The sequence below is a fragment of the Parasteatoda tepidariorum genome, chromosome 8, assembly GCF_982258835.1.
Source record: "Parasteatoda tepidariorum strain Cologne lab strain chromosome 8, Ptep-v5.0, whole genome shotgun sequence".
Classification (NCBI taxonomy): domain Eukaryota; kingdom Metazoa; phylum Arthropoda; class Arachnida; order Araneae; family Theridiidae; genus Parasteatoda; species Parasteatoda tepidariorum.
The window spans coordinates 50,052,120-50,076,267 of NC_141762.1; the positions used below are offsets into that span (position 1 = coordinate 50,052,120).

Consider the following 24,148-nt stretch of genomic DNA (forward strand, 5'->3'; position numbering starts at 1 on the left):
TGATTTTACGGTAATTATTATTGCAAAACTTTAACCTTATTTTGGACAATTTTGAAGCAGCTTTTGAAACTGTTTTTAAAATGGGAAATTAAAAAAAGTAATTTATATTAATATAGACTCAGTTCTGAAAGACATTGCAGGTGTTTGCGTTGCACTAAGCTTACCCCTAAAGGATATGTGTTATAAGAAATATCTAAGAATGAATGTATCTAAAATTAATTAATTACTTAATTTATAATTAATAAATAATAAATAAATAATAAATGAGCATTAAATAAATAATAAATAAATACTAAATAAATAATAAAAAATAATGAATTAATAGTTAAGTAGTAATTAACTAATAAGCACTTAATAATTAATTAATAGTTAATCTGTCCATTCTCATAGTAACTGATCAAAGTATTGGATGGCATATTTTTTGATGACCTGTAAGAAATAGCCAAAGAAGAAAGTAATCTAATTTAAGCAAAATAAAGTAAATAAATACTGGAATTAACAACACGTAAATTCCCAAAATATTAGATTTATATTTGGATATAAATTAAAGTCTAATTGTTATAATTAAATTCAAGAAGAATTTTCTCCGAGCTGGGGTTTGTCGTTAATTTCTTCTGTCAGAATTTATAACTCCTTTCAATTGTGCTCTGTGCGTTTAATTTAAAATCGTTTCTTGATATATGTAATTAAATTCACGTTCATGCTTTTATTATTAAAATATCAGTACGACTGAAACAGAAAAGAGAATTTTAAGCGTTTTTATAATTAATCCTGTTTACTTATTGAATTAAAAACTTTCATGTTTTATAATTTTTTTTTTCAAAAATGAATTTCAGTAACGGCTTTAAAAACTCAGTCAAAAGCGTAAATGGAATAAAATATAAATAATGATAAAAACATACCTGAACAATTTGTATAACACAGCATGAATGCAAAAACATTTTTGTTGCATTTATACAAATACTTGATCTCACCTAATTCGGGGATGGGAATTTCAAATCTGAAATTAATTTTGCTCCTACAGCTACCGATGTTTCTTAAATGGCACTTTTAGTCTATTTTTTGTCGAAATGTACATATTCAAACACGTTCAGAGGGTCAGGTGAATGTTGCAACAAATGTCTCAGGGAGTTAGGACACATCATCAGAATTAAAACTGCATATAAACCCATGCCCGGAAATGCGGTTGCAGCGGCCAGAGGAGTTTCTCTATTATAACCTGTTCAGAACCACACGAAGAAGTTCACAATAAGAGCCCCTAGAGGCATATGATAACATTTTTGGACATAAGCTCCTATGTAATTTTAATCCTGATGATATGCCCTGACTACCGTTGAAAGTAGTCAAAACATTGCTTGATAGAGCACTTTTAAACAAAATTTGACAAAAATAAACTAAAAATGTCATAAAAAACTGTAATTTGGAGAGAGAAACTGAATCCAGATTTAATATCAGTGTTTTCAAATGTAATTCCCTATTATGATCATAAAAGCACCAAGGGTAACCAATCTGTAGTCTTGTATTTATAAAAGAGTTTATAAACAATGTATTTGTTTGCTAAAAAATAGTAAAATATTATTTGCTAACAGTATTTGTCTTGCAGAATTCATCTGTAGCATTATAAATTAAATAAATAATATTTTACTCCTAGAAAATGTGATTAAACTATTTTATTTGAATTTCAACACAAAAATATATTTGTTAAAATTGTATTGAAAAATAACCTTTGTTAAGATGGGTCAGTTTAAAATTAACCAATATAATTTTTAGAAAGGAATACCTATCTAAATGCTTAAAAGGTATTTTGCAGGAAAATGATTATCATTTTGATAAGTAAAAGTATTTAGTTAAAAAAAAGAACTTATTATGAAATTAATGTTTCCAAATAAATCTTCTTATTAATTTTAACGGCATAAAATTTAAAAAAAATTAAACATTTCTGACAAAAATATAAATGACTATGCATGCTAATTAATTAATATCTTCCTGTTCGGCATCCAACTTTTTTTAGATTTTCCCTGCCTCAGTAATAAGTGAAGTTGCATCGCGAAAAATATGATTTTATGAGTGATTATGTATGTAAATATTGATATAAAGTCATGCTTTTTTTGTCAATAGTTCAAAAATGTTCAAAATATAAATTAGTAAAAAAGGATGAAGCTTTGACCTTAATTTCGCTGTAGTTTTGCAGTTAATTATTGACGGCATCATTATTTACAAGTTTTAGAATAAATTCTCATAATTATGCTGGCAGCAATGTGGGATCGGTTTCTGCTTGCTTCGGCGAATTTTTTTCAAAAATTCCATTTTAAGATGATTGTCCCTTATCCGTTAAAAACTACATCCTCACTTAAACTTGTTTGAATGGTGTTTCCGGGTATTTTAAACTCTTCCTGACCCGGTGGTATGTAATTTTGGTTGGTAATTTCCACAGTAAGATTCGAGTAATTTGCAGCCTTAGAAACGGTACTTATGAAACAGAGGATGAAATATATGATCACCTTAGAAAGCGAAAGGTTAAGTGAAAAACCAAGTGTAATTTGAATCTCAGTTCCTTATTCGAAATGTAAAGTAGAAAAGTCCAATGAAAAGTAGTACCTTGCTATTTAGGCTTCTACCTTGTTTGAAAAGTGCGAAATTTAATGTGAAATGAGCGAAGTCAAATCAATTAGAAAGAAATTGAGTTGTACTGATTTTATTGAGGGTATAAGATAGATAAATACATTTCCCAGTTAAATGATGAAGAGTAATATTAAAAAAATTAAGAAAGTAGTACCCTGCTATTTAGACTTTTACATTGTTTGAAAAGTGCGAAGTTTAATGTAATGTAAACGAACGATCAATTGGAAGAAAATTGAGTAGTATTGATTTTATTAAGAGTATAAGATAGATAAATATATTTCCTAGTTAAATGATGAAGTGTAATATTGAAAAAATTAAGAAAGTAGTATGCTGCTATTTAGAGTTCTACATTGTTTGAAAAGTGCGAAGTTTAATGAAAAATGAACGGAGTTAAATCAATTAGAAGGAAATTGAGTTGTATTGATTTTATTAAGGATATAAGATAGATAAATATATTTCTTAGCTAAAAGGATGAAAAGTAATATTAAAAAAAGTGTAGAATAAAAAAAATTTTTAACTTAAAGAGGAATAGTAAATTATGACTAAAAAACATATATTCATAGACTCTAATATTAAGTTGCTACAACACGTAATAGTTTTCTTTTAAAACTTTTTTAAACAGAGCGAATTACACTGGGGAACACTTTGTTGTATTGCATTAGATTTTTTGTCTGATCTTAGATACTTTTGTATCACGGATTTTAAATCTGCAATCGGTTTTTATCGCTCCAACTATTTCTTATGTGCTTATTAGTGCTTATCCTGTTACGTGCTCATAACAGGAAAACGCCCCCACCCACGTATGAAGACATTCCAAGATAATGGTTCTACAGCAATTTTAATTCTGACAATGTGCCCTAACTCCTCTGGAAGCTTGCAGCAACATTTACTTTACATCCTGTTATGCATAAAGTTTTTAATCTTGTACATTTCGACAAAAAATACACTAAAAATGTCTTTTAAAAAACTGCAGCTTTAGAAGTAAAGCTAATTTCAGATTTAAAATACTTAAACCCGAATTAGATATTTTCATAAATTCAAGTGTTTGTGCATATGCAACTACAAATTTGTTCTTCCATGTAATTTAATAAAAATGTTGAAATTTGATATATAATGAAATAAAGACTAAATACGCAAGTCCTAAATCTAACGGAAACTATACTTTAAAAATGCATGCAAGCAGTTAGAATGTTGAGTAAAATTAAAGGAAAATTTTTAGAATTGTCGGGTTTGCTATAATAAACACCGTTTTGAAAAGATGCTATTTTAACTTCGACGAATGCTTGTTACGCCTATACGCTCGTTAGAATAAAATACATCTTATTTCTTATTTTTATAAATTTCAAATTATAATTTAAATAAATGTGTTTTTCCCATAAGGTTTGTTTTGCCAAATGCTTCATTTTCGCTCTTTCTGATACACAAACGTTTGTCAGAGGTGTTTGAGCAGTTGACGTAGATTTTTTATAAAGCATATTTTCCATACTTTTATCATTATTTTCTATCAATTTAATCCAAAATAAGGATAAAATACTGCATTTAGCATTTTAAAAAAATGTATGGCTATAAAATAGCATGAAACACTGATGTTTTTTTTCTGAATTAAAGGTCAAATCCTCCAAACGCGGCTCACTTCCAAATGATAATTTTTCAAATTTACAGTAATTTAGATCTAACAAAAACAGTTACTCATCATTGAAATTTCTTTTATGTTTATAAACTCAATCATTGATGAATTTTTGAATAGGAATAAAAAAATTTTTTTTTTCAAACTATTTTGTTGGGAATTTTATATTTTAGTGCAAGTGTAATTCCAATAATCTTACAGATTTTTTTAATAACTATTAGACTGTTTTTACAATTAAAACTTACCAAAGTATATTTTTACTTGTAATTAGATCTTCAGAAAAGAAATCAATGTTTGAAAGGTTCACCTCGACAAAGGGTTAATTAATAGGAAAAGAAATGATCGCAATTTTTTTATAGTGAGGGTTTCTACAAGTTATATATATTAGTGTTATTTTATTGAAATAATCATCGACGTTCAGAAGCAATGCACCCAAAGGATCGGTACTTTATACCGTAATGTGATCTGGGATTTTTTAAAGTATACTGCCAGAAATTGTGTCTCTTGCTGAAAAGACAAATTAATCTAACAATAAACTAAGAAAAAAGAAAGCGGGGTCACAATAACAACTTAAAGCTGTGAGTTTCCTATTTATTCAAAAGGTAAATTCCCTGAGGGAAAAATAAACTGGATTTAAATGCTCAAACTTATAGTATTCAACTCTTAAGAAATTAACCATGCGTCAAACCAATTGCTTATAATTTAAATCACGGAGAAAAAAATTTGGTAAAATTAAAATACTTGTATAGTAATGACATTTCTGCTAAAAAATGTAATTCGGTTAATAAAACCAAAAGATACGGTATTAAAACCATCCATTTGGAAATTTTATCATTCGTATGGTAACAGTTTACTGAGTTTTCATTACCACACATTTAGTAAGAAAACAAAACTGAGAACAAAATAAATGGTTTTTATGCTTCTAAGGTTTCATATATTATAAAACTATATATTAATGTTAATTGTACAAAAATATTAGCCAAAGCGCAATTTCTGTGCTTTTTGGTGTTCTCATAAAGCCAGAAACGAAATTTTCATATTTTGGCAGTTTTTTACCATTGCCATTTACCATTTTTTCTCAGTGTATATATTAAAAAAAAAAAAACTAACAGATACTGCTTTTTTTAAAAAAAAATCATTTTAATTTTCAAAAAATATAATGTGCACGAAATGTTTTACTTAACTAAAATATGCATTGATTTTATTTAGATCACGTAAGGAATTATCAAGAGTATAGCTTTTAAAACATTTTTACGCACCATGGAGGAGTAGGTACATAGCAAAATGTATAAAACCCTGAAATATTTTTGGTGTTAATGAAATTTAATTAAACATTCAATGGTGACAAGTTACATTGCATATCAACAGCATTATTTGTGCTGAATGCATTTAAAATTATTTTGTAGGATGACATACCTGGTTACCAGACCTTCCTTTAGCCACAACGATAAAAATGTATAATCAAAGGATTTCTGCAGGTTATTTGGACTTTTCAAAATAGCCTAGAAAAGTTGAAAGAAGAAATGAATTTTGACTTTCATAAATTAATTTCATAATATATTTAAAGAGTGTCATTCATTTTTACAAAAAAATTATGCGAAATGTTTCGAAAAAAAATTTTACTAATGTAACAGGGTGAAGAAATGTGGTATACATAAAAATAACACATTTGTACAACTCTAGTAGACAGTGATAAAAATTAACTTTGGTTCATAAAAGTAATTCTTCTACAAAATGTTTTTAAATTCAACGGTTTTAAGGGTCTTGTCTGACTTCGCCTAACCTCGAAGAATTCGGAGCAACATCAACAAGTTGAAAATTATCAAATGTATCTCATTTTTTTAGAATAATAAAAGAGTTTTCAAAATCAATTTTAATTAATTCTTCGATGTAAAAAAATCCTTATTCATCTTAATTAAGTAGTGCTTATTCTATATATATATATATATATATATATATATATATATATATATATATATATATATATATATATATATATATATATATATATATATATATATATATATACTTAACGTTCCACGTAACGTCCTTAGTACGTGCTTGGTAGGGCACATCACGAAGTAAGCAATAATATTCTTTTGTCTGATGCGCTACTATCAAGTGGAAAATACAGGAACTTGAAAAAAAAGACTATTTAGAAACATTGCTAACGAACAACTGAAATGTAAAAATTTCACCTTAAGAAAAAGTTCGATTTATTACTATGCTGCTGTCTTATTGAAAAGTCAACGTTAGCGACAAAAAATTCATCTATGGGATTTTTACATACTTGGTAATTTCGTAGAATAAGTTACAAATTACAAAAAAAAAAATACATTTTTCAAAAATAAATTTCGGTAATTAGTTTTCAACCGTTTTATTTTAGGAATAATCGCATTAGTAATAGAAAGAAAATAGTTGTCAAGTCGCCTTTTTCGAAATCTATCGTAAAGCACTTTAGTTTTTTTTTTCTTTCTTAATTGCATGGCAGTATAGTTTCGCACAGTTTGACCATGACCTTGAAAATAAGTTTGTAATGATTTATTACCGATTCACGAATGTTTTTACTTGTAGAAACAAGAAAGTGATGGTTTTATATGCTTGCTTTTATGGTTTTATACTGGTTTAAAGGTGCCCGGGGTGAAGGCCCGAAGCCACGCACCAAAAGTTTATATTCGAATTCCCGCTATTTCATGATTCCATTTTTTATTATCTTAAATTACATTTGATCAAAATGATAATATTACTATACTTTTGAATGAAGAGTCATTTTAATATTATGTCTGGATTTTTAGCGACTTAAAATAAAATGTAACTTTCCAATTTGTTTATTTTCCAATCTTTTTAATATTTCTTTATCTTCAAATCAAGTTTTGCAAATAATAATCAACATCTTCAAACTATTTTTCTACTAAGTATTTCTTCAGTCTGAAACTAATTGACCATAGATAAAATTAAGAAAATTTTAAAAATTCAAGCTTTAAACATTTTAAAAAAAAGCTTTTTGTTAATTACCTCAAATAATTCTGGAGAGAAGCAAAATACAATTGGTCTCAAACCAGACCAAAAGTAAAAAACTCCGGTCTTCAGTTGCTGATGAATGTTGCACATTCCTCTTAGGCATTGGAAAAATACTGAAAAATATTAGAAATAAATTAGTTAACTATTAATGATTCAAACAAAACAATGCACATTGTTAATTGCATGATGTCCAAAAAGCACACGATGCTTTTGAATTTTTCTCTGTAATTTTTTGTCCTAAGAAACCTAAAACATGTTACAAATTTACTAATATTTTGAATATTCTATTGCAGAGTACCAAACATAGATGTTAAATATTTTATTCTTTGTATTTAAGCTGACGAAAGCAAATATTTGGATTTTAAATCGTCCTTAAAAAGTAATAAGACGCAAACAAAAATACATTTAAAGTATTTTCAAATGTAATTTTGTTTGAAATCAAATCCTTAGATTACTATTACATTGCTGGAATTTTCATTCTAAAATTACGGTAAAATTACAGCAGCCAATCTATCCATCCAATTAGCTGTAAAGTTTACTGCAAAGAATGTTTTTTTACCAACTACATTCTCGAAACCTTTGACGACTATTATGGTTTTAAAAAAAACATGAATACAAAATTATACTGTTTTTAACCATTTGCAACTAGCATGGTTTCGAATCCGTAAATAATATTTTAAATTATACATTAGAGATAGGCTTTTTGTTAGGTAATGGGCATTGCTGTGGTTGACTTGAGTTTTGTCAAATGTAACATGGAATGTAATTTAGATATCTTGTATTTCAAGTTTATTATTAATATGAGATGGGAAATACTAGACTTTTGCTTGCAAAACAGCATTATGATGCTGTCATCTATGCCTGAATTAGAGTAAAATGTTCTAATAGTCCAGGGTCACAAAATGGGGAGTTCAGGGCATTGGTGACTTTATGTACTAAAGGATGGAAGTATTGTGGTGTCAACGCTAGGACTCGATGATGAGACAGATTAGCTTTTTAGATAATAATATGTACCCACCTGCAAGGAACCAAGTGCCTTCATTAGATGAGACGAATTGGTGCTGTAAAATCATGGTTGTTTAACAGTATTAAGTGAAAGCAGTTAATAAACGGTTTTTCTTTAGCTAACAGTTTGAATACCATGTTATTTAGGCTTATTCGACTGTTTTGTTGGAATATGGTTGTATAACAATTAAATAAAATGTTATTTAACAATTTTTTCGAGAAATTGTATTTAATTCCTAATCCGAATTTATAATTACCTAGTTAAAATGTCTTACTTTACTAGAAATAAAGTTAAGACAAACACATTCCATTGTTTTGAAAAATCTTAATACTTAATAATCTTAATAAAGTTCTTAAGCCATTGTTCAGTAATTCAATAATAATGAGTTTATTTGGAAAAATAAAATAAAAATGTGTAAGAAAATTTTACATTTTTTTATGATGAACTTCCGGCGTGATAGACACATGCCTTTTAAAAACAAAGAGACATGAAATGTTTTCCGTAGTAAACAAATCAAATTTTTATTCTTAAATGTTATTATTGTCACAAACCTATTTATTTTCATCAACAATCACAATCTTTCAATCATGCTGTCAACAAAATTAAGTCATTTTTAACCTACTTTGTCATTGTTCATTTGTAGATGTAATTATCTTTTGATGAGTTTGAATGAAAATGATTAAAATATAAATTTTTTTTTTAATTTTTAAAGCAAATTTTGCGCTTCGTTGTATGTTAATTATTTAACTAAATTAATTGGGATTACCTATAAAAAATCTGTAACTTTTCTTTTAAAAGACAAAATGTCTTTTGTTTTACTTTTTAATCATGCAAATTGCTGGAAAATTTAAAAATTATTTGGGTGAATCTTAAATAAGAGGAAATAAAGTAACTTACTTAAAGTTCTAATTCGCCTAACATTTCTGCAACTCCTGGGTCTTTATACATTAATAATTTGTACTTATGTTGATATTAAGCAATAATATTTTACAGAAAAAACTTTTAATTTAATTTTTACTAGGGATGTTGTTTGTTAAGCGGAATAATCTAAAATCCTTTTTATGTCTGCAACAACTTATTTAAACTACAGAACCTTTTTAAATTTTAAAACAATTTTTAAATTTTTCTTACAAAAATATATCTTATTTTTCATATCACTTACTAGTTTTTAAATTTTTTTTCTTCTTCAGAGTATTGCAAATGTCCAAGTGGCACTTAAAAATGGAATCTAACAGAAATGTATCATGCATGTAATTAAACTCTAAACTCGTTATGCTCATTCATTAAAAAACTTGACCTTATAATATGAAATCTAGAAAAATTAAAACATTTACGGAGACAGAAAATTCTACAAAATTACCTTACTGTAATAATAATTATGGCAAAAAAAGCATGATTGTGGTTACGTTATTAAGACCATTAAATTGATAATTTTTCCGATCATACACTGGTTATCATAAATTAAGGAAAATTCACAAAAATCGCGATAACTCAAGAAATTACACATGGAATTTTATGAAACTTACCCACAATATACAACACATAGTAAGGTATTAAACAACATAAAAAGAAATTATCAGACATTAATAGTAGTATAGAAATTAGCACATGTATAAAATAAACAAATTGGAAGTATCGGTTTGCAATAGAAAAAGTACCTTTAATATGGAATATGATTGCCTCTAGAAGCAATACAGCACAAACAGCGATGTGTGATGCTTTCAATTATGCGGTCTATCAGTTCAATAGGAAGTGAGAGCCATTGCTCTTGTAAAGCAGTTGCAAGCGTGGCAAGGGTCTGAGGGGGCGGATTGATGGCAGATACACGCCTCCCTAGAGCATCCCAAACGTGCTCGATAGGATTCAAGTCCGGGGATCGAGCTGGCCACTCCATGCGAGTAATTGTTTCCTGTTGAAGATAATCATCAACAATGCGAGCTCTGTGTGGTCTTGCATTATCGTCCTGTAACAGGAAGCAATCACCAATTGCCCCGGCATATGGGCGCACATAAGCATCAAGGATGTTGTCTCGATAAACCTGAGCATTCACGGTTCCCCTTGGAAAGACATGGAGGTATGTGCGCCCTCCTAAGGATATGCCTCCCCAAACACAGACACTGCCTCTTCCGTATGCATCTCTTTCACGGATGTTTGATGGATGATAACGGGTCCCAGGTTCTCTCCATATCAAATAACGTCTACTGTCACTTTCTAGACTAAACCTGGACTCATCCGTAAAGAGAACAGGCCTCCATTGATCTGACGTCCAGTGGACATGTTGTCGGGCCCACTGCAAACGGTCTCTCCTATGGCGTGATGTGAGCGGCACGCAAATGGCTGGTCGTCTCGCATACAGACCACCTTCGTGGAGCCTTCTGCGCACAGTTGACGTTGACACCAACCTTCCGGTGGCTGCAGCAAGAGAGGATCTAAGATGTGTCGGAGTAGCGGTTCTATTCCTGCGTGCACTTAATGTCAAATATCGGTCATCGGCACTGGTCGTAACAGTTGGCCGTCCTTGACTGAACCTCCTAGATGCCGAATCTGTGGTTTGAAATTGCCTCCAAAGTCTATGAACCACAGATGGACTCACATTTAGCCATCTGGCCACTTCTGATTGACTCTGCCCTGCCTCTAGTCTCCCGATGGCTCTCCATCGTAGTTCTTCAGGCAAATGATGCCTAGAGGTCATTATTACGAATTGGCTATCTCAGATTTTCAATGTCGCAATCACAGTAAAATTTGTGTGCTTTCTCTCAAACTTGGACTTTTATGCTCCAGGCAGATGACGTAAGCCGAGTGCAGCGCCACTAATTTGCATATTGCAATTTTACTCAGCTACTCTTAGTGGACAACATATGCAAATTTTGCACGGTTTGGCTTACTTTTGAAAGAGTTATCGCTATTTTTGTGATTTTTCCTTAATTTATGATAACCAGTGTATTATAGCAGTTTACCAGTAATTCTGGTGTTAAAAATTATGGTTTTTATTTTCGAACATTTGATAAATTTAACCAATTAAATGGTTCTTATGCCATGCTCTAAGAGATCATACAAAAAGTTATCAAACTTATCACATATTTTAAAGCGATATTTTATTGTTAATTTTACCGAAATCATTACCAAATCAGTTCAATAGAAATTACCGAGCTTTTTTAGTCTTCCATAGAACCTTGAACATAGTAAACTTTATTGTATTTTTATAGTTTTGACCATAATGTTTCTCTAACAGTTAAATAATACTAAAAATAACCAACAGGAAGAAACATCTGTTAATAAACAAGAATGTTAGGTAACAAAGTAGGCATGCAGTCTGTTAAAATAATCAGTCATATATTTTTTTTTAAAGAAATATTAGTTTTTGTCATGTATAAGGGAGGTATATGTTGTATATATTTTACAACACAGACGCAATTTCGATATATAATATTAAAAGCATGGAGGAGTTTTTGCCCATATCCAAATCCTACTCACCCTCTTATTTTTTTTAAAGATATACATTATACAAAGGCAATTTTGACATGTATTTTGCTATGTGCAACATTTTTGTTTAGTGGCAAATTTTATACAACATTTTACGTTTATACAACTTTTTTGTGGTTCACAGTTTCAAAATGGAAATAGTTTCAAATAGCAAGAATGGAACATTGAAATAAAATTTAGAAGTAATCCTGTAACAATTCTTTGAAATCAAGTGAATTAATCATTATTACAGCAATAAAATTACAATAAGGAAGAAAAGAAAAAAGAATTATGTCTTGCAGTAGGAAGAAATACGTCAAATACCGTACATATTAATCAAGTAAAAACACCCCTTTTCTGAGAAGTTATTATCTTACTGACTTTTCTTTTTAGTTTTATTTTGTTAAGACATCAAAGAGTTTCAAGTACGTAGAATAGAAATTACTTGCAGTTGACCACCTGCTACTATAGCTTTCTCAATTATTTTATCAGGTTCTCATAAGTTTAACCCCTCCGAACTTAAGTGTCAGGCACACTGAATATGAACTTTAACCCTCTCTTACTTGAATTATTTTAAGATAGAAGTTGAGGTCAAAAATCAAATGAAAGAATTAGTCGCTAAATCTCCTTTTAATGTAAACAAAATTGTTACTTGACAGATAATTTTGATAATAATTAAATATTTTTATCATTTAAATTTTAATACAATCGAATAATTCACTAATCTTTCATTATAATTTAAAACTTCTTCTGGCTTCTCGTATGAACATTTTATTAAAGAAAATATAATTTTATTTATCTAATTATCTTAATTTTATCGTTATTTGTTCAAAAAGTTACATTTAAATGAACCCAAAAAATAGCTGTTTTATAACTTAATGGTGTCCATATAAGCGAGTTTGACAAGTTACTCTGAGTCATTAAAATACATAAAATAACAAAATATGCGAATATTTAAAAGCAAACTTCAAAAATAATAACGAAGAAACGTAAAATGGTTATAAAACTAAGATGATCTAACTTAATTATTCAAAATGCGCACGAACAGCCACTTCATAATAAGGCTGTCTCTCTAGTTGCATTCTGTAACAGTTCTGCATGGTTACGGGCTGCTATGAAATTCTCAATTCTTATGATGTGCCTTTTTTATAGTAATTTTTTTACATGATAAAAACGATATCAAAAGTTAACATAAGACATTTAATTCAATTCAATATCTTATTCGGGATGAGCATTTCACGATAATCTGGTTCAAAGCATTCCCTCAACAAACCATTGCGTGCCAGGGGGCCATAGGGGTTAATGCTTCACAACTTTGTGACAAACGTCATGACAGTAGCAATGTGGTCAGCAATGCGCACAGGTCACCTTTATTTCGCAAACCAGTAACAAACCCATCAATCTGGAGCTGGTAGAGGTTCCAGCCGCAAATGGAGATCAATGACAGCATAATGATTCAACAACAAAGTTATCATCATTATGGTAAAATTCCAAAATTATCAATGAGCATATTTTTCTGGGAGGTTAAGAATTAAAAAAGTATACTGTTTATTGTAACTTCATAATGTTCACTGTCTATGCGTTCCAACAATATGAGCTTAGAAGTTGAATATTTGTATGAAAATAATGTTTTGAATATAGATTTATTAAAAATTCTGTACTCTATTGCAGGGCTATGGAGTCGAAGTCGGAATCAGACTTTTGTGTAAAATGAGTCGGAGTCTTGGAGTTTGACTCCGACTCCAGTTTTGGTGGATAATTTGAATTTTAAATGAGAGTAAAGTGAATTGAAAAACAAATAATGACAAATTGAGCTATTATTTCTATTTTTTTACTAAATACATGAATATTTAGTTATGTTTATCGACATATTAATAAATAAATTAAGAGAAAGGAAATTAATAGTTATGAATGAGTTCTACTGGGTTCAATATATGCATATCATACAACACCGAATTTGTTGCATGACTAACAAAATTAAAAGGTAAAGAAAATCATCTATGAACTTTCTCTAAGAATAAACTTATTCTCAGAACAATCAAAATATTCAAATCAGGACACTCAGACTGCAGACATTTCAACTGAAAAATTTGTGAGCAGTATTTAAAAAAAAAGCTAAGACAAAACGAGTGAAAATAAATTACAAAAGAGCCTTTAAATATAAAAATGAGAAAATTCTACACAGCCCTTAAAGAAATAGAGAAATGTGATCGTTCTTGCAAAACACCTCTTTTAGAGCTTACGCGAATCCATTCTGAAAAGTTGTCCTAACAGTAACAGCTCTTCCTCTTACTCAAGTTAGTGTGTCTAGACAACACTCTGCTCTGACATTTTTTAAATCGAATCTACGGTCCTCTATCAGAGAAGATCTTGCCAAATCTGTACGGTTTATTATGATTTAATAAAGTCAGTTTTTCCATTTCACAATAAATGCTAATTAATAAAAATAATCTGCTATGTCATAAATTCTTGTTTTTTTCTGTAGAATCTTTTACTTCTCTTATATTTGAAAAATATAAGCTCTAACACACAAACAAGTTTACATATCTATGAAGGAGTCAGAGTCTTTAGGTTTAAAATTTTAGGAGTCAGATTCTCTTATATTTAAAAAATATAAGCTCCAACACTCAAACAATTTTACATATGTATGAAGGAGTCAGTGTCTTTGAGTTTAAAATTTCCAGGAGTCAGATTCGGAGATAGGTCATTTTCCTTAAGGACTCTATACCCCTGCTCCATGCCCCTCAAACAAAAAATAATTTCTTTATATCAAATACAGGAACTATTCCTGTTGAATGTTAAATAAAAGGTATTCAATGGAGATCAAAAAATATTTAAATGAAAGCATACATGCTCAAAAATAAAGTCATCCGGAGATCAGAATAATGATACGTATAACAAATATTATGCAAACCTCAGATCAAAACTATAAATGAAACAATATGCAGAAATTCTAAAAATGAATGAAAACTTTTTTTCCTAGTAGCAGTAGCAGAAAGAAAGCCGTCAATTACCTTCTACATCAATCAGATAAAGACACCCCTTTCCTCTGAAAAGCAATAATCTTGCCTTCTTTTTCTTGCAGATTCTACTGTACAGGGATGTTAAAGAGTAAGGAGAAAGGGGTGGTACTGTAACCAATTAAGAAAATACATGCCAGGTACAAAAGTGACCACCTGCTTCGTTATCTTTTCAAAATATGACAGATATTACGGTGAAGATTGAAAAGGAAGTCTAGAGAGAAATGAATAAGAAGCCTCCTTTTTAAGAAAAGAAAAAAAGAAATTAAGTCAAAATTATGACCTCTGGAATAACTCTGGAATTAATTATTTCTTTTTTTAATTTCGCACTCAGACAGTTAATAAAGTTAAAATTTAATAACATGTTTAAAACAGGTTTTTATAATTAAAATAATTTTATTTTTCTTAAGTGTACCCAACGGCGTGCGATGACGTGAATACTATTTCTATTATATAATTTTTGATCTGTAGATGTGTAAGAAATTTAAGAATTGTAAAATGTATAAAAACAAATTCTAGAAAATAAATAAACTGAGTCAAAATGATGTGTTTATGTTCTCTGATATTGCGTTTGAATACTTCTATTTAATTACTTCTTTATAGCCCAAGTCAACATGTTTAATGGCTTTTCATTCATAAACCAACATAATCTTGATGGTAACCATCAATAATTTCATCATGAGCCATTACATTTTCAATGGTAACCAATAAAAATAACCAGCACCCCAATGTAGGAATTCGGACTTATTTATGAAGATCCAACATAGGAATAGCAACTTGTTTCGATGGTTTGTTCATGTTTAACCATCAGAAATTTCATCATTATTTCTTAAAAATCAAGTGTTGAAACGTTCATGAACCACCATCATCCAAATGTAGGAATTTGGACAGATTTATGGTGGTCCAATATAAAAAAGCCAAATTGTTTTGATGGTAAATTCCTGAGAACCAACAAAAATATCCATTAAACCATCATGGAAATGTATATTTGGAACCATCGGGGACCATCATAGATCATCAGATATTGTTGGTCTATGAGAATCCAACTTCTCTTGATGGTCAACCATCACAGCATTAAATTACAATTTTCCATGACAGAAGGATGGAAGTTTGCTGGCATATCACAAAACATGAACGTATAACGAAAAATGATGGATGATGGTGACCATCAAATAATGTTGGGCCATCATGAATTGCAATGACGTCAACAGAAAACATCAAAACGTTTTGATGGAACCATCTAGTACTTTGACTTGGGAGAATCCATTTCTCAGACAATAAAAAACAGACATTATATTTTAAATACTTAGACAGTTTAGTTAGAAATAAATTGCATGTTAAAGTAGGTTTAAATATATAGTTAAAATGTAGGTTATATCTCAATTAATATTACATATTCTTAATAAATTAATAATTATATATTATTAAAATCAGTAAATTAATGTGATCAATGTATCATAATACGATTATTGACATGAATTTAGAGAGTAATTCAATAGCAAGTTTAAATATTAAATATATAAGTTTTAAACAAGCTTATATAAGTTTCTAAATATATAGGTTTTAAACATCAAATATATAATGTTAATAAATTTTAAACAAGCTTTAGTTTTAGAGAAAATGGCTTAAATTTTGGGAAATAACTTCTTCAAAGTTGCTTTTGTTATAAAAGTCAATGTTATAAATGGAAAAAAAAACATGAAAAAAAAGATCTATTGCTTTCTGTGAGTTTCTAAATTTATAAAACTTCCGGTGACTGTTAACAACTTATGCAAATTTTTAAACTTGAAATATTAATTTTTTTTATAGCTCCTAACCATTTTTTTTCCTTTTATTTTACTGTTTATTCTCTCCTTCGAAAATGATTGTTTTTATTTTCAATTTCAGCTCATTTTACTATCACTTTTCGTTGTTATTAACTATATATTTAACTGATAAACTAATACAGTAAAATATTTTAGAATTGTAAAAGTTTCTTAACGATAACATGAGACACAAAATTTTTAAATCTGTTTAGGCATGTGTAACTATAATTTAAAATTAAAAAAAAAATTTATAATTGTTTTTTCAATATTTGCTTTGTACTTAAAACATTACTATTAAATAAATAATTATTATTTATATTAATTTTTAAAAATATCATTAGAAGATTTTTATTAATTAATTAATTAACTAATTTTTTTGCGTTCCTCAGTACAAACTATAACTACAAAAATGGCTAATAATGTATCTAATTTAATGATATTGCAATAATATCAAAATTACAAGTATTATATATTAAAAGTAATTGTTACTTCTCTAAGCTAAGATAGTAGAAATTTAATATGCATAACCCAATTTTTTTCTCTTCATAATTATTATTTGATATTATTTTCTGAATGATTTTTTAGAATATAATCTGGATATTTAGAATTGGTATTTGTACAAAAAAAAAGACTGCTATTATGCAAAAAAAAAATGTAGCAGCATGTTAAATTTGACCTTATAGACGCATGATGTATAAATACTTGACTCCAAATTCGATTTTCAGATTTTTTTAAAATTATTATTGAAGCAGTGAAAAAGAGTAGCAACTTCCGACACTCTCCTATGAATATTTTATCAAAAGCATTTTTACAGTGTTAGAAACTTCGTAGAAAGAATTTCTAAATAACAATTCCTTTAATTGTCATTTTACCATATTCAAATGTAACAGTCAAATACTCATAAATAAGATGGAATTCAAACTACAAACTGTGAGTAAAACCGTTTTTAGCCGGGAACGACAGATTAGCCGGGAGGGCTAATCTGTCGTTCTCCTGACTGACAGAATGGGGGTTCATGTTCCAGCGTTCACACAAAAATATTTCCTCTATTCCCGTCAAAGCATGAATAGACATGCCATCCTCTGTTTGTGACCCGCAATCTTCAATGCCCATAACTGAACGAAAACTCCATTGTCCAGTTAAAATGTTCTTTTACTGTTTTGAAGCCATGCTAATTGTAAATGGTTGAAAAACCGTACGGTTCTGTATTCACGTTTTTATAACTACACTACTTGTAAATGGGCTCAAAATCGTAAAGATAAAAAATGTGCATCGCCGTAAATTTTACGGTTTAGTTAGTTGGAAAGACAGCCTTAGAATAAAAATTCTACCAGTGAAGGAAAAACAATGATTTTAAAACTACAAACTTTTGCAGCTCAATTCAATTCTATAATAAAAATGATTAGTTATAAAAATATCCCATCCTATTTACTATTTTAAAGAAATGTAAATTTTATTAAGTATTTTATGCAAATCGTAGAACTCTCCATTTTAAATATCTAATTTCAAAACAAAAAGTAAAAAATAAAATAGCATGTCATCAAACTAAGTTCAAAGTAATAAATTAAATTTACCTAATGCTTTTTTTAATACTCTTTACCAAAATATTAAACACATTTCAGAAAACACGACGTTCATTTTTCTTAGAAATCTAATGAAAGCTCCTGCTGTGTAAAATCAAAATTGACGGCGTTTCAGATTAAGGCCACTGTCACAAATAATTCATGCTAAATTTTCTGATGCATTAAAATTACTGAAAATAAAAATATATGAAAGTTAAGCAGCTTTTTTTTTGCAATGTGCTTTTGAATAAAAACCATTTTCTTCTGCAGTTAAAAAAATATTGTTAAAGTGTAGTTTTTACAGCATTCTCTTAATTCTTCGATGCAGATGGGACCTATGTCTCCTTTTTATATATTTTCTCCTGAAACTCTAATTACAAGTAAAACTGTATTTAGGTATCTTGTAACTATAAAAGCAATTAATAGTTACCTAAAAAATTTGATAGACTAGAATAATTTTTGTACTAAAATATAACATTAAAAAAAAGTAGTTTCAAAACTTTTCTCTTCTGTCATATTCAAAAATTTATCAATACATAATTTTGTAAATTAAAGAAGTTTCCGAGATGAATAACTATAGTTTCTCTTTGATCTAAATAACTGCTAATAAGTGCAAATTTGAAAAATTATAGATTGGTAGTATTATAAATTACATTATTAGTATTGAAGATACATCAGTATTGGGAAAATTTTACCAGCAAAGCAGAAAAAGTGTCACGCTGTATTTCATAACTATAAGTTATTATAGCTAAATATAATATTTTTGACCAAAATTAATGTAAAATAATGAAAAAAGTATGAAAAATAAGTTTAATAAAAATCCTTTTGAATCCCTAGGAACGTGTTACAGAATCTGTTAGTCTTAAAAAAATATCGTTCTCCACACATGATTTTCGTTTAGCTATTTGTAACTTATTATGCACCAGAATTCTTCCGTAATTTTTATAATTTTATTATTTGTATAATTAAACTAAACACAAACTTCCTTTACACGCATTACTTTTTTAAAAAATATTCTTTAATTATTTAGCAAATCCTCTTCTATTATTTTGTATCTTGTTCAGTATTCAGAATATGATCATTATGGCAAATGTATTGTTTAATGTTCCTACAGATTTCTTGGGATATAAATTAATGAAAAGTGCGGTAAAATTTGGATAAATTTTTCTGACAAATTAATTTCGATATTTTTTAACGATATTAAGAATATTAAAAATATTTTTTATTTTATTTATTTTACGTGAAATTAAGCCCCGTTATAGGAGAAAATTTCGATGCATGCAATAAATATGTTTTAAAGAAATTAAAACTGATAGTCATATGTTTTATAATAAAGAAATTTTTAAAGAAAATTTAAATGACGCTATTATAATTTTGAATAACTATATTTAAAGACTGGTTTTTAACCCGGCCAGCGAAAGAATGTGCAGAGATCCAGAAATGTGCAATTATATATTTTTTAATCCTGTCCTGTTGAATTAATGAAGGAGAATTCTTCTATAAATTCTTGCTTAATGCACGTTTAAATTGTTTTAAATGCTGGCTTCGCACTACAATCTAAGAATCATACCTATATTGTTGATTGAATATATAATTTCAAGTTGCACTTAAAGTGAATTTCAGTGATTATTTTTTTTAAGTATTTTTTTCAAAATGTTAAAACATAAATCAGCATTATTATTACTTTAAATAACGCATTTATTCTTATTCGTAAGAATAATAATCAAACGTGAAGATTTTTTTTTTATCAAAATAAAGTTTAAAACTATTTTTGTCTTATATGATTTTAAAATTCGTTACAAAAGTAGTTTGTGAATATTACTATGCATTTAAAATACAAATCATGTAATTGAAATTTCCTTTGACAAATTTTCAGCTTTCTTGGGAATTTTATTTTTGAAAATAAATATTTATCATATTGTTTTAATGGGTAGAAAGTTTCCAGGAAATATAAGTTTGAATAGAAGTTACGCCCTAAGTATTCAAAATGTTTTATGAATGTAGATGAAATGTTTTAATAACGCTACAAAAAATAAATATTTTTATGTTTTTAGATAGAAATTAAAACATATCAGAGGCTAGATTAAATTTTCAATAAAAAATGATCTGAAACAATAATTGGCCAAAGAAGAAAGGGGATATAAGTTTGCTGCAGTTTAATTAAGGCAAAAAAAAACAAAACGTGTACAGAAAATGAAGGCATAGCTTTTTTTATTAAACCTTTATTTATATTTTTCAGTGTTTATAATCTTTATACTTTGTTTACTACTTATTGCAATGTAATTTACAATGCAGCTTTTAATCTTTACTGTACTCTGGTTTAAACCTCTCTCCTAATTTATTTTTGAGATTAGAATCAAAACATACTGTAATAGTAATAATACTGACTTTGTTTATGATCAAGGTTTGCTGAAGAGAGTTGAGACCTGAATAAATTTTATGTAACTAAGAAGGCTACATTACTCTCTTAGTTCCTTTCTGTTTGTTTCGCAATTCGAGGTCGTTTAGCTTCCCATTGGATATTTATTTATTTTAATTTATGTTTATGTGAGAGTTTGAACTCCTTAAAAAATGAAGACTTAACAAAAAGCAACATATACATTATGAAACTTTTGATTTATAGTCAAATAATTTAATTTATATTCATTATAATTTGATTTGTAGGTGTTTTAACGTTACATGGAAATTACATTCAAAACGAAAGATTTGCATAATTATATATTTCATATATTACACATAATTATAAATTTCATATAACTATAAATTTTAATTAATTATAAAATTCCATTTCTGTAATCAGAACAGTTAAAAGTATTTTAATCCAAGATAAGCGCTCAAAATATATATAAAAAACAACGCATAAGTCAGAAATTCAAGAAAAAAAGAATTAAAAAAAAACAAGCATGTTGGTTTTAGTTAATAAAATGCTTGTCTCTTCTACGTTAATGATAAAGAATCATTCAATCTTCAATACATTTAAATAAACCTGCGTAGATTAAAAACCATGATTAAGTGTAAATCTTACTATCTCACAATATTCGTTGTGCTTAAATTTAAAACTTTTTAACTAAAGAGCTTAGTAGAAGAAGTTTTGTCATGACATAGGTAAAGAAAAATTTATATTTTTTAATATGTTTCTTATTTTATGCTTATTAGCCAATAAAAAAATAATTTGTTTATCTAGCTTTTTATTTTCGCAGCTTTCCGTGAAAAGATTTGCAGAAATTTAAAACTACAAGAAATTAAACATTGTGTCCGGAGAGTTGAAATAAGTGTTAAGCTGAATTAGTGAGTCAGAACTTAGTGGAAACACAATGAAGGCAAGACATAATATTTATTCATATAATTAGTTAATTTATTTATTTAATTAATTAATGTAAATAATCTATTTGTTCAATTAATTAATTTATATAATTAATTAAGTAATTATTACACATAATTAATGCAATTAATTACTATAATTAATTAATATAATTAATTAATTTTTATATTAACTTATACATTTTACACCTAGTTTAGTCGAGTTCACCAAAAATTTTCACTCACAACCTTTAATCTCTCAGCTCTTTAATAATCAACACAGTGTTAAATGTTTTTTTCTTCCTTTTTTTTAAATAAATGAAAATGCGAATAGGAGTAGTAAGCGAAACCGTAAACAACTATTCTTGGCTAATTTCATCGAAGCAGCTCAAAAAAGATTTTTTTTTTTAAAAATGTACATTTCTAAGTTACATCTCCTTTCAAATTTCTTATTAAACTCTTTTATATCATTACTTACTTAAATTTTACCAGAGAAATGTCTTAATTTGTTGAAAATAAATTATCATTCTCCCAATAGCAACAACTTACAAAAACTTAACTCTAATTTAGTCATTACATGTGTTAAAAGTGAAAAGGCAGGAAAGTTATGAGCTTGGCAATGAATCACATTATTTTAAATTGTAAATTCAAGACATTAGAGTAAAAACAAGTTAGATTAAATTATATTTAGAAATTTTTTCTAATATTTTTATTATTATATTTGTTATATGAAATTAAAAAAAACGTTTCAATTACGCTGCTTTGAATGCAAAGGTTTTTTTTAAAATTGAAAGTTTAAAATACCAAAATTAAAGGTTTTAAATAAATTGATTTTGCTGACCTCCGTTATAAATCCTAAGAGTTTTTGAAATTATAAAGTTAATAAAAGAAAACATGGAAAATTTAGAGAAAAAAATTTACATTGTAAAACTAGTTTTACACGATTTTATAAAGGAAACATAAGAAAATAATTATATTTTAAATACCGTCATAGTCCTCACGAAATATTATTTTATCTTTATATCTTTTTTATAATTTCATATTTTACAATAATTATAAAATGCAATATACTTTATATAATCTTTCTATGAATCGTATAACAAACAAAATAATCATACAATTGAAAACAATTTTTTGCTAGACAGTATTAACATTTCTTTCTCATGCCAGGAAAATTTTAAAATTCCTTTAACTTTCAAACATCACCTCGACTTAGAACTTTGCAAATATAATAAAAGATATGAAAACCATGATTATAATTAGATTTAATATGAATTAACCTTTCTTTTCAAAACATGCACAGAAGAGAGAATTAATGTTAATCTCGTAGGATAAAAAATAGTTTTTTGAAGAATAATAATAACGTATAAAGATCAGGCATAAATTTTTAAAAAAATTGATAAAAAATATGCAGTTTGATTTTTATTATTCATTTTTAAATTGTTTAAGTATAGTTTTACTCCATGCAAAGAAAACAAAATGTTGTATTCAGTTTTAATGCAGAAAAAGAAACTAACAACCTCTTAAATTATTTATTTTCTTCGGAATAAAACTGTTAAACAAATTTTACAGCATAACATGAATAATGAAAACCAACTAAGATAATAACTATTACAATTTCTGAAGTTAAAAATATGTAAAATAAATAATCTTAATGCATTTTACTTACATACGTTGGAATCAGTTGCAGTATTTTTAAAAACAGATAACAAAATTGCTGATGTCATCAAAACATGAAATTTGCATTTAGATGTTGGAATTGTATCTAAATTCCACACATTATACTTCCACCAAATCCAATGAATCGTTGTAATTAACAAACCAATTAACAAAGGTGCAAGAACAGGCCAAAGATGAAAAATCCTTGTGATTATTGGCACATTAGGAGATTCCAACTCAACCACGGAACTCATGCCTGTTTATTGCAAGCAACCAAATCGACATGAATTGAATGATTATCGTTGAAAAGATAACGAAGAAAAAATTGACTTTGAAGGATTTGAGAGCAAAACTAGATGTTTTGTTTCCCCCGCTTCTGGTACGTCCGGCATATTGTCACCATGACGTCAGAATGAGAATGGTTAACGTCATTTCCTGTTCTCATAAGTGTTTATTGAATGGGTGGTTGTGAAAAAGCTGTTTCGGTTTTGATTTCTTAGCACTCTTTCTGTTGGGGCAGAAATGCGGTAGGATTTTCCAGTAGTTTCAGATCTCATTTTTAATGAATGACAGAATTCACTTTCTTTAGTTCCGCATTTTAAACCGATCGAAATCTTAGCTCAGGAAAATCAATGATGCAAACTAATTTTTATAAAGTGTTTAACTAGTTTAAAGCTTAAGTGTTTTTAAAAGACTTTAAGATTTGACCAAAACAAAAACCATATAAATGATTTTCGTAAATTTATTGAAATATAATGAAAATATGAACTACTCATTGCCTGTTGGTAGAGGTAATTTATCTTTTATGCATTCAATTCACATCGATAATGTTTCTTAGTAATGGTGTGTTAAAAAGCTGTTACTGAATTTGCTTTTAACTTTTTCTGTGATTATAAAAATTTTTAAAAAAAATCGTCGATTGCTTTTTTTGACGAAAAATAATAGATGTTACTATAAATCCGATAGTTATTTTTAAATTAACGGTGGAAATTGCCTATCTTAAGACAATTATTTTCTTGTTATTGTTAGCTTTTGTAATCCAAATTATAGGGGGTAACCGCAAT

At 27.9% G+C, this 24,148-nt stretch overlaps 1 protein-coding gene across 1 annotated transcript in view; it reads right to left on the bottom strand.

Moving 5' to 3' along the window:
* Nucleotides 1–23,468, bottom strand: part of LOC107438881 (cytochrome P450 4C1) — a 49,060-nt gene extending 25,592 nt beyond the window's left edge. Inside the window, exons 1-3 of the mRNA XM_043039186.3 lie at nucleotides 23,095–23,468; nucleotides 7,265–7,383; nucleotides 5,666–5,751 (exon numbers count right to left, since the gene is read on the bottom strand). Of these exons, the coding sequence (XP_042895120.2) occupies nucleotides 5,666–5,751; nucleotides 7,265–7,383; nucleotides 23,095–23,338 (449 nt within the window). The 5' untranslated portion in view covers nucleotides 23,339–23,468. The remainder of the gene's footprint in view (nucleotides 1–5,665; nucleotides 5,752–7,264; nucleotides 7,384–23,094) is intronic.
* Between the last annotated feature and the right edge of the window lie 680 nt (nucleotides 23,469–24,148).